Here is a 12,544-nt window from a genome sequence, read left to right on the forward strand (position 1 = left end):
GGACAATGCCAGCTCTTCGGCTTAGAAATGGAGATGAGAACCAACCCCCCGAGGCAGTCACGACTGGACTTAACGTCAGGGGAAATCTTTACCTATGGAAGAAGAGAAGATATTATACTAAAATACAAACAGTATACATACTGTATGGTCTAGACTCTATTTTAAGATGGTTGAGTTGAACTATTTAAAAATATCTTCCTTAAAGCTGTCTAGGGTTCATGGGGTTTATTTAAAGCTTTATACTGATAGTGGTATTCCTTTTAAAACTTGTTTTGGCTTTATTCTGTAAACATGTTTTGGACTAAATAAACTTAAAATAGTTGTACTATTATGCATGAGTAATCAGGGTTAGACAAGATTCTGAACAGTCCTGTTAAAATGCAATTAGATTAGAAATGATGATATAAGGTAAGTTATAATGAAGAACCTCATCTTAAAAGCTTATATCCAGATGAATAAATATAATCTGCTTCTGAAACTCCTAATTTTCTTAGAACGTCTTTAAACTTAGTATCAGATTTTTCTTTCTTCAATAAAAGTATGATGTAATATTTTGGAAACTACACACAGGAATATACTGTAGTGATATCTGTTAAACATGAGGCATTTTATAATAGAAACATTCAGATAAAGCAGTCATATCTGAACCAAGGTGATTCTTAGAAATACACAAAGAATATTATAAGGGTGTCTTATAATGTAACAATTCTCACTTCAACACTCCATTTGATTTTTTAAAGACACCACCATCTGCTGTTTTGATTCAACAAGTAGAGGAGTCTAATGTGCAAAGACTTGTTAATATGTGTCTCAATTCAGCAAATAAAACTTCAGTCAGGTTTTTTTTACATGAAACAAAATTAGAAATTACTTGAGGAGGCTGGCCGCTCTGAGGTTTTGAGAAGCCAGGTCTTGTACCTGTTTGTCTGATCTGATTGGGTAAAAACTGTTGCTAGGCTCATGTCTTTGTTCTTGGCAAAATTAGAGACTTGAGTATGACCTGTTTAAACTGTTTTCTCAGTTCTCCTTGCCTCACTTTCTGTAAGCCCTAAAAAAGCCCCAAAATTTTTGGGTCTTGTTGTAGAGTGAGCCAGTGAAATTTGTCACAAAAGCATAACATGCTAGTGCATCTCTTCCTCCTTCTCTAGTTTTTTTTTTTTTTGCAAGAATTTAAGTAAGCAATTTTAAAATGTTATGTGGAGCTAGCTCTTCAGGATAGGCAGTGGCTATTCAAAAACCGGAATACAGTTGATCCTCTAGGGAGGAAATTCTGATGTTCAGGAGCTGCTACTAAGAAGGCCTGTGATCCTTGTATCCTGTAAGCAAATATAATTGCATGTAGGACGGGTTGGAATAGCGAAATGTCCTCCAGATGTTGGATTACAGCTTCTAGCATTTTTCATAATTGGTTATGGTTGTGGGAACTTTAAATTCAACAGTATCTGCAAGGCTGCACAATTCCTCGCTTGTCTAGGGTATATTTCCTCTTATTCTGTGTTAATAATTTTGCTTTGCTTTGTCTAAATAGGAAAGAGTTACATATATGTCAAATGTGTGTGTGTGCTTAAACTGCAGTAGTTCTGTGAGCATAGCACCAGAGGAAATGAGTTCAGGAGGTAAATGCATGAAACAGCAGGGGAAGAAAGCACATGGTAATTAGTCAAATTAATGTAATGAGTTATGTACCAGCAAAGTTTGCTAGAGAAAAATGGCGTTAATTCCATGACAGAAGTTACAGTAGTTCTATAAAAAGGTTGTAGTGGCAATGCCCAACAAACATAAGTAAATATCTGACCTTTCATCTATTTTGCTTTAGTTTTGTTTTTTCAAGAATCTGACGATGCCTCAACTAGAGTTCAGGCAAAAGACATATGCTTTAGGATTACAGCTTAACATTCATTTTCAATAGCAGAAATGAATTTCAGTCCACACCTACCAAGTTCTCTTCATTGCAGCTGTTTAAAAAACATGTTGTTGTTGCTATTACACAATTAGAAGTCAGTAACAAGAGAGAGGGTGTGTGTGATTTTTTGGCCACACTTGTTTCCAGAGTTGAAGGAGGCCATTCTAAATGCAGTTGTGGATGTGATAAAAGGACTGCTTCACTGTTGTGTTTTGTATTAAAGAATCAGAACAATAAACAGGTGTTTTTAGTAGAGTTCTGCAAATAGACAAAATTCACAGCAGCTAAATATATGCCTTCCCCACATATTTCTAAGATACATGTTGATTCATTTGTGTTAGATAGGATAATGTGTAAAGCAGTCTTAACACATCATATTTACATGTGTACGTTGTTCCAACAACGTAGTTAAGGTCTCTTTTCCTACTAATTATATGCATGGGTTAGATGTGAATGTATATCAATGATAATGATTTAGATCGTTTTCTGAGAGAAATGCTACCCATCTGAAACAGTTTTAATGACAAGCAGACTAGATACCCATCATCCTGTCATAACCATGAGCACTAACATGTTTTTGCAGTTTCAGCAGTTTCCCTCCCTTAGGGGAGATATGCCTTGTAAACACGATGGACCAGCTGTACAGAAATCCCCACACAGAGTTCATGCATTCTTTAGAGAGCAAGCAAAACTCTGGAGTCTTCTGGAGTGTTAGCTATCCCTCTCAGTTTGGTGTCACAAAGTAGAAGACCAAGTCCATCGCTTTACATCAAGAGCAAAAGATTTTCATGGATTCCCAAAATCTCCTTTTGTAATGTAATATTTTAAGCTATCTTTGAATAACTCCGAGGGAAGTTAACCCTTCATTCATCTTGTTTTCAGTAAACTCATTTTGGTTAACTTTCATCTTGCCTAAAGTGCCTCTGTATGTTAAGGGTCTTGATCTTAATAGAAAGTATACAGATAGCCCCTGAGTAAAGCTAGACACCATAGTTTTCCCAAAGGCTTGGGCATGCCATCACATTTAATCTTTAAGATAACTTAGTTATTAAGATCAGACTTATCCCAATAAATTGGTTTTTTCCAGAAAGGAAAGTAGCTCAGGTACTCTGATTTACTAATGTAAACTCTGAGAGTTTAGTGTTAGCAATCAGTAGCAGTGTCTGAAATAAAATGTGTACACATTATCCTGACTTTTAAAATCAGATGAATATGTTCCTATGTTGGATGCTGAGAGATCCAGATGAAGTTACTTCCATTTGTAACTTCTCTGCATTTTTCTTACCATCACAATGCTTTTTAGTTTCATGTCTGGATGCATCAAGGGAGGCTTGTTTAGACCTATAGTGACCTGTGTGCTGTCTGAAAAACGGGGTCGTCTTCACTTTGCAACTCTTACTCTGAACCAACACAATCATTTATTGTGTTGCAATCAAAGAATCCTGCATATGGGCGGGAAACTGAGCAATTTTATATCCTTTTCCTTCCTGGTGTCAAAGTACAACATGATGCAGAAATGCCCTTACTCCTTAGCAATGAGAAGATGGAAGTAATAAATTATTTGGGCCCCAAACAAGGAAACAATTGAAAGTACAAAATGAAAAGCCCCCTGGCCTCACCTCATCTCTGGAAATGTCCAATGGTTGTAAAAGCTGAAATGATTTTAGATCATAGGGCAAATGTATGTACAGTGTCTATGCACCTTATACAAATAGCCTGATGGTAATTATATATAATATTAATAATTTTGTGCATGAAACAAAGTTTGTGTCCGTTGAACCAAAAAGCAAAGGTGTTGCTATCTCTCAGCCATGCACATAGACAGTTTTGGATTTTGGAGTACTGTTAAATTCCGGAATGATGGAGGCTGAGCCTGTAGCAACTTACTTCATGACCAGCTCAACCAGCAGAGGCAAGATTATACAGGACAGAGCCTGGTTTCAAAACAACATCTCAAGTGCTTTTTCAGATCCTTTGTTCATGCTCTCAATGTGGTTTAGAAACTGGAAGAGTTGGCACTGGATGTTGAATTACAGATTGAGTCTCCCTTATTCAGGATTCCAAAAGACTCCCAACATCCAAACCTGTCTACAGGGTAGCTTAGATAGTGACATCTCTGCTCTCTGATGATTCAGTGTACACAGACCTCCTTTCATGCCCATCATTATTGAAAATATTGTGCATAAAATTACCTTTAGGCTATAAGGTGTATATGAAGCATCAACACATTTCGTGTTTAGACTTGGGTCTCATCTCCAAGGTATCTTATTATGTATGTATATGCAAGTACAGGTATTCCAAAATCAAAAACACTTTATGGGTTAGGTAAAGGTTTTTCCCTGACATTAAGTCTAGTCGTGCCCAAAGAGCGAACGTTGTCCCTAAATGCCTCCAAGGACATGTGGCCTTCATGACTGCATGGAGCGCCGTTACCTTCCCGCCGGAGTGGTACCTATTGATCTACTCACATTAGCATATTTTTGAACTGCTAAGTTGGCAGAAGCTGGGGCTAACAGCGGGAGCTCACGCTGCTCCACAGATTCAAACCACCGACCTTTCGGTCAGCAAGTTCTGCAGCTCAGCGGTTTAACCCATTGCATCAGCGGGGGCTCCATAACACTTTTATGAGTCCCAAGCATTTTGGATAAGGGATACTATACATACATTTGCCCTGTGATCCAAAATCACTTCAGCTTCCATAAGCATTGGGTCTTTCCAGAGATGAAGGTTTTTCCTTCCTTATAACATGGTTTCTAATCTCATTCATTGCATTTGAATAAGACTGTTCTAAATCCCGTCTCACCCCTGACTGTCCGTGTGTAATAGTACAATTATTTTAAGTTCATCCAGTTTAGTTGTCTCCCAAGTATGTGGGATAAGGAGTGATGGGCTTTTAAGGGGCCTACGGATGGGACTTTATTGGTGGGGATCTTACTGAGGCCCCAGACACCTCCAGTGGGCGTGCCCTGACTCTGGCTCGCCATTGGTCGGCGGCGGGCGAGGGGCGGGGCTTCGGGTGGCGCCCAGGACGCCGCGCCGCCCGGGGCGCTTGTTTGTTTCCGAGGCGCGGAGAGGAGAGGCGGGTCTCACGCTGGCGGGCGCCCTTCTTCCCGGTGGGCATGAAGCTGGCAGGCGGGCCGGGGCTCAGCCGGGGATACGGACCCAGGAGGGCTCTTGGATGCGGCAACAGCAACAGCCGCCGCGGTGGGAGCCTCGAGGTAAACAGGAGAGCGGTGGAGGGGTCTGGATCCGCCTGCCTGGTTTTGTTTATTTGCTGTTTATCCCATCAGCTCAACCCCAGTCTCCTTGTTTAGGCGTTAATAAAGAACCTCTGAGCTGAGGGACTCACTTCTGGCAAAACTGGTGTTTGAGCATTAGCTTTCATCCAGGAAAGTTCAGACTCACTTAGAATCCGATCAAGAGCAAAAGAAGACGGTGGTGGTAATAATAATAATAATAATAATAATAATAATAATAATAATAATAATAATAATAATAATAATAATAATAATATTGTATTGTCGAAGCTTGCATGGCCGGAATCACTGGGTTGCTGTGAATCTTTCAGGCTGTATGGCCATGTTCCAGAAGCATTCTCTCCTGTCGTTTTGCCCGCATCAATGGCAGGACTCCTTAGAGGTTGTGAGATATGTTGTAAACGAGGAAAATGGGATTTATATATCCGTGGAATATTCAGGGTGGGAGAAAGAGCTCTTGTCTGTTTGCGGCAGATGTGAATGTTGCAATTGGCCACCTTGACTGCCATTGAATAGCCTTTCAGCTTCAAGGTCTGTCTGCTTCCTGTCTGGGGGAATCCTTTGCTGGGAGGTGTCAGCAGACCCTGAATTCTGGAATTCCTCGGTTTTCTGAGTGGTGTTCTTTATTTACTGTCCTGATTTTAGAGGTTTTTTTTTTAAATACTGGTAGCAAGATTTTGTTCACAGCATATTTGAGAACACAGAAATGCTTAGTCCACTCTTAACAACCGCCATGTCAGACTACACAGGGAAGCCATTGAAATCCACAAGCATGTAGACAATTTCAACAGAAAGGAGGAAACCATGAAAATGAACAAAATCTGGCTACAAGTATTAAAAACTCTAAAATTAGGACAGTACATAAAAAAACAACACTCAGAAAACAGAGGAATTCCAGACATGAATCAATCAGGGCCAGCTAACAACTCCCAACAAAGGATTCCCACAGGCAGTAAGCAGCCAGTCCTTGAAGCTGAAAGGCTATTCAGTGCTAATCAAGGTGACCAGTTGAAACATTTACACCTGCCTCAAACAGACAAGCGTTCTTTCTCCCACCTTTGACATTCCACAGATATATAAACCCCACTTGACTAGTTTCCAACACTTCACAGCCTCTGATGATGCCTGCCATAGATGCAGGCGAAATGTCAAGAAAGAATGCTTCTGAAACATGGCCATACAGCCCGGAAAACTCATAACAACCCAATAATATTATTCTTACCCATATAGCTACCTTATTCACTAAAGCTGCTAAAAGTATTCATGCGACTTACTTGAAAAATGTTGCTTTAGGCTGTGCAAGGGATTCAGCAATCTGATGTTTTGTATGGATGCAGATGTATGTACAGTATATATTGTTTTGGGTTTTAGAGGATTCGTATATACAGTATACATTTAATATGTATCTATTGGATGCTACAGGTTTTGTAATGGCTTTTAATCAAATACAATACCTGACTGACTGATTAATGATGCTGCTGATTCCTCCCCCTCACTTCCTTTTTTTGTAGCAACAGGCAGCTCCTTTGCACATTATCATCTTAAGGTGTCTCTTGTCGCTTCAGCTTCTCAGCTACCCTGTTTCCCCTAAAATAAGACATCCCCAGAAAATAAGACCTAGTAGAGGTTTTGCTGAATTGCTAAATATAAGGCCTCCCCCGAAAGTAAGACCTAGAACCGTTTGTGTTTGGAAGCATGCTAGCCAAACAGAACACCAGAGCATGCAGGTTTGGTAAATGTACATACCATAGATTGTTGTACATGGAAATAATGGTAGTAACAAGAAATTCTTGATAGGATTCAGAGTTTGTCTGATTATGCTGGTTTGTGATGACAACTACTGTACAGGATATAAGAAATGTTCATTTTTTGTTCATCAATAAATGTGAATTCTTCTTCATGGAAAAGTAAGACATCCCCTGAAAATAAGACCTAGAGCATCTTTGGGAGCAAAACTTAATATAAGACACTGTCTTATTTTCGGGGAAACACGGTACTTGCTTTTAAACGGAGCTGAGAAAAGCATTTTCCATTAAAAGGCTCTGCTTACTGTGAAAGTTCTTCAGGATGTTACTGGAGGCATTATGAAAGCACTTAGATTTACTTTTAAACCCAAACCTTCTGGTTTGCCATGTTGGTGGTGCTTGGAGCTTTTGGAAACAATCTATGCTGCAGTATGCAGGTCTGATCAACTCAATAAACTGATGAGAAGTTAAGACTTAGAAGATCTTGAATCATTTAAAAACTGCGGAAAAAATAATTTCACACAGGCTAAAGGGCAAGGCAAACTCAGCAAAAGACCCAGCACTTTAACCTTTTGAATTTCTTTGATGCATTTCAGGATTAGTGTCAGTACTTCAGTCCATTTGAACGTTCACTTTCTTTCAGGAACAAACTATTAAACTAGCTGTGTGGAAACACAGGGAAACAAGTTTTCCCTAAACATTGGAGGTGGGACCTGTTTGACAGTGGGAAGCTCATGAACTGGTGCTTACTGAAACTATAAACATAAAAGTTTATTAGTCAGGGATGCTGTGATTGCCTCCTGCATTTAGTAGGGGTGGGACTGGATGATCTCCCAAATCTAAATGCAAAATGGTATCATTCTGTAACCCGAATTTGTTGAGAGAACTGCATACCATACATTGCTGTGGTTGGTCTCATGTTTATTTCATTCCCTGAAAACATTTAGTATAGTTTGTTCATAGATGGCACTGTTAGTTCCCTTAAAGCATTCTGCAGCTGTAAACAATTTGCTTTATCTTGGAACAATTCAAGTAGCTTTTGCACAAAGTTGACACTGATTTTGCAATGTATGTGGGTTGGAGAAGTACAAAAAGTTGTAATACAGGCATTTCAGGCATAAAAGATTCCATCTAACACCAGCTCCTATAAATTAGCATTGTGTCTGGAGTTTTCTCAAAACTGCCTTTTCAGTAAGTGCTAGCTATGTATTGTGGGAAGAACTGCAGTATATCTGCTATGACAGTTAATACATTGGTGAAGAAGTCAAATCTAGAACTTCATTTCATCCAAAAAAAATAGCTTATTAACTATTGGTTACACTTAAATATTTTTGTCTTGTGCATATTTACCTATATAATTAAGTTTGCACATATCTCAATGATCTTGGTGCTTTACTTATGCAGAGGTGAGAATATTTATAAAGATGTTTTGAGAACCAGACAGTATATTTAATATCCCTTTGAATTTCAGTTAAAAATATATTGACATTGACAGTATATATTTTTACATCTTGCTTTTACATCGAACATAGTTGCACATTTAAATTCATATGCAAGAGCTGCAAGTGCCTTCTGAGAACAAGTATTGCCAAAACTTACATTTATTTATTATTGAATTTATTTATTATTTAATTTATATACTGCTCTTTTCCCCCAGGGGGACTTTAAAATCTGAAAGAGTATATAAGGGAAGCATCTCAAAGTAAAGAGGCTCTCAAGAGGTAAAAGTGTTATTATTTCCAGCTGAAATTAAATTTATAACCTGGAATAGGATCCCAATCATTATATAATTAGTATCAAGCATTAATAGTTTCATGGTTAGTGAGTTATTTTCTTCCAGTAATACAGTAGAGTCTCACTTATCCAACATAAACGGGCTGGCAGAACGTTGGATAAGCGAATATGTTGGATAATAAGCAGGGATTAAGGAAAAGCCTATTAAATATCAAATTAGGTTATGATTTTACAAATTAAGCACCAAAACATCATGTTATACAACAAATTTGACAGAAAAAGTAGTTCAATACGCAGTAATGCTATGTAGTAATTACTGTATTTACGAATTTAGCATCAAAATATCATGATGTATTGAAAACATTGACTACAGAAATGCGTTGGATAATCCGGAATGTTGGATAAGCGAGTGTTGGATAAGTGAGACTCTACTGTAATGAGATTGGCTTGGAAGTTACAAATTCCACCCTCATAACTAAATAATAAACATTATATGGTTTTATACTGAAATGTGAGACATCTACTGTGATTAATTTTTTCATAGTGTATTGTATACAGATCTGTTTAATCTTTCTTTTTGCCCTCTTATGTCTCATTAATAAAATTAATTCTTTGAAATTAAGCTTTGATGTTTGTATGGAGCTTATCACTCTGTGGTCATAGATGAAATCTAGCACTGTTTGTATATTGGCCAGGAAACAAAGCAAAATACCCAAGGACCAAGGCTACATTAAATATTAAAAATGTTTACAACCCCTGAATGGTACAATAAAGAATATGGTCAGTTTTGCTGTTTCATATGCTTGAGTAGCAAAAATGCATCATTTTATAATTTATGTTATATACAGGACCAGAAGCCTGTGTAGCCTGCTATTCTTTGGTCCCTGGGTACTTTAAATTAAGAAAACATGAATTATTGTTACATAAGCAAATTCTTGACATGATTCATAGAGAGATTCTGTGGTTTGTGGACACTATGTTCTAGGTAGTTCTAGATTATCTTTTATCTAGATTATCTTTTTAAGATGTTATTAAATTGTTGATTTTAGCCGGTTCTTGTAAGCCGTCCCGAGCCCTAGGGGAGTGGCAGCATATAAGTTTGAAAAATAAATAAATAAGCTGTTGTTATCCTTAATTTTATAATCTGTTCTTATTTTACCTGCCCTTAAAATTAAATATGATTAGATCTCCCAAATTCATGGAGAACAGTAGGTGTTCATGGAACACTCATACTATTATATCTGAGATGGTAAAACCTTGGGAGTTAGAGAAGGATATGTTTAGCAAATGGGCCATGAGTGTACTGCACAGAAAATATTACTGTTGTGTCACTGTACTGTTTACATCAGGTAACTATAGGAAATCTCAAGTAGTCAGTGATAAGAATCTCAATTTATGACAGGATTTATCTTTAGGAGAAAATAGGTGTACAGAGACCTTCTCATTTACAACATCAAGGTTAAAAACAGTATCTCAACCTATCAGTCTGGTTTTTTTAAATATGAGAAGGTCTAGGGGCTTTGAAGAGCATCTGGGAGGCCCCATGGACCACACTTAGGGGGCTCAAGGACTGCATGTGGTCTGCAGGCAATTTGCCCACCCCAGTGAAGGCCTTGAAACAAACCTTGTTGCTTAGAACAGCTTTCAATTTACAGTTATGTATTGGCAACCACCAAAAAAGCTCAGTTGGAGAGCTGGACTCCACTTGATTGAACTGGCAAGTCAACTATGGTATTCATGGCAAAGGAAAGAGCAGCATGAGTGTGGGAGGCCACATTTTGATTCATTGCTTGGTGGTAACCTGTCCCCCCTGAAAATTTGGGGCTAAATTAGGTGACATCCTCTGAGCTGGGCTTTGTAAACATGATATGCCTAGTCTTTCTATTCAAGTGATAGGAATCTGTGGCTTAGGGTTTTCTTCCCATCTTCTAGTCATATAGATTAGGACTATAGCCTGGCTTTATTTGGTATATTTTTAAGCACATCAACTGGAATCCAGGGAACTGACATAGATTTCAAGTTGCACTAAGGTTTGTGTTTCTCCAGCAAGATGGATGGTGACACTGGGAAAGGACACTGTGTGAAAAGAAGAGAACTTTGAAGGAAAATAACAAGTCTAAATGTAGACATATTGAATTTCAAATTACATCAAGGCATCTAAGTAGAAATATTTGCAACCCTAGTTTGAGATGTGGGGGGAAATGGAATTAAAAGGGAAATTTGAGTGGTAGAGATAGAGAGCTGTATGTCACCAGTGTACAAATAGTACTGGAAATCATAGGATTTGAAAAGCACTTTATAAAGAAAACCAAAAAGAAGTGTTTAAAATGTACATGGCGACATAAGATCAGAATAGGGAAACTGAGGTAGTTGAATCTAAACCTGTGATCCTGCAAAATGTTACTCATCTCATGCCAACCAGACATTGACTTATTCCATACTCTTCATGTTTGTTATAGAGCTTTTGTTCAGTGTGAGAGAGGATATATATTAGACAAACGGGCATTGCATAAAAACATCAAAAGATACAAGGCCACCAACAGCCTGCTTCAAAATTGCAAAAAAAGTAGAATACATGCATATATTACCTATAACCAGAGGAAGTACCAGGTTTCTGTGTTTCTGTATAGTAATCAGGAGAGCAATATTGCTATTGTTTTCGGCCTGAAGTCACAAGGACATCTAGCATAGATGTTTGCCACCTCTCTTCCAACTCAATTGATATAATATCAATTGTTGTGCCTACAGAATTTTCTCTTCTAGTTTTTCCACTGTTCTTCTTTCTCCCGGTTTATCTGGTTGCTGGTACATTTTTCAATTGAGAATTGGTGGCAGGTTGTCACACTAAAAATCTTGATGCCCAGGAGCATCTGATGCTGATGGGTGTGGAGAAACAGCTTGGCTGCCATACAAAGAGTGCTGCTAACAGTGCTGGATAAGCTTGTTGGAGAGGGTGATAGAAATAGTAGTGCGTTTGGAGGGGCAATTGGGCCTTGGTAACTTGCCTAGGTATACCAGCCACCTACAGTGTACTCTCCGTACTTGGGTGTATAATAATGCTGCATCATTTAGCACATAATGGGAATAGCTGCAGAAGTTGGGTAGATGGCTGTGGCTTTCCCAGTTCTCTAGAAGAAGCCTTAACTAGGTAACAGAAATTTGAGCACCATTATCCACCTGGCACCAAACCGTCGTGATACAGCCATAGCCACCTTCTCAACCTTCCCTCAAAATCGGCTTATTCTCGCTGGGCACCAAATCAGAATAATGATGGTCATATAAGGACAACATTTGATGTAGACATGGTTTTATCTTATTTCTGTTGGCATTATAGTGTCAAAAGCTGAACAAGTAGTAAAACCCAAAGGTGTTCGAATTTAATGTAAATATAGGCTGTTTCTTTATTGAATCCTAAGTTGTTAAAAATTAAGAAAATAACTACCTATATTTTAATACTACAATTCTTAGTTTAGTTTGTACTGGGATCAGGTTTTTGCAATATAATCATGAAGCTCTTTTAAAGCTGTAAGTTGCTATTTGCCTGGGTAGACAAAGTTTTTCTAGCAATTTTAAAGCACGTTACCTGGGAGTAAGTCCACTTAATCAGGCATAAGAATCATTTCAGGGTACGTACAAAGAATTATATTTTTATGCAAAGTGTTGCCATGTTATACTCCTCAGATATGGCTATTAAATATACGGGCTTTGCTGTTTTTTTTTTTCTTATTTCAAAAACACACAGCAGGCCTCTGAATTACCTGTGTATTAAAGATCTGCATTAGAACATTAGCAGGTTGTTTTTGCACTCATGCATAGAATTCAGTTCTGCAGTTGGAAATTACAAATACACCCTAAAAAGATTTGGTTTTTCCTGTTGATCTTGATATTTAGATGGCTCTTAGTTC

The 12,544-nt window shown here is 38.1% G+C and overlaps 1 protein-coding gene across 3 annotated transcripts in view; it reads left to right on the forward strand.

Moving 5' to 3' along the window:
• Window positions 1-12,544, forward strand: part of sesn1 (sestrin 1) — a 63,497-nt gene that overhangs the window by 34,153 nt on the left and 16,800 nt on the right. The window contains exon 1 of one of the 3 annotated variants that reach the window (XM_008120906.3): window positions 4,957-5,121. The exons of the other annotated variants lie outside the window; for them this stretch is intronic. Within the exon in view, the coding sequence (XP_008119113.1) occupies window positions 5,023-5,121 (99 nt within the window). The 5' untranslated portion in view covers window positions 4,957-5,022. Of the gene's footprint in view, window positions 1-4,956; window positions 5,122-12,544 lie in introns of those variants that run through there. 3 annotated transcript variants of the gene reach the window in all.

This window comes from Anolis carolinensis, chromosome 1, assembly GCF_035594765.1.
Source record: "Anolis carolinensis isolate JA03-04 chromosome 1, rAnoCar3.1.pri, whole genome shotgun sequence".
NCBI classification, from domain to species: domain Eukaryota; kingdom Metazoa; phylum Chordata; class Lepidosauria; order Squamata; family Dactyloidae; genus Anolis; species Anolis carolinensis.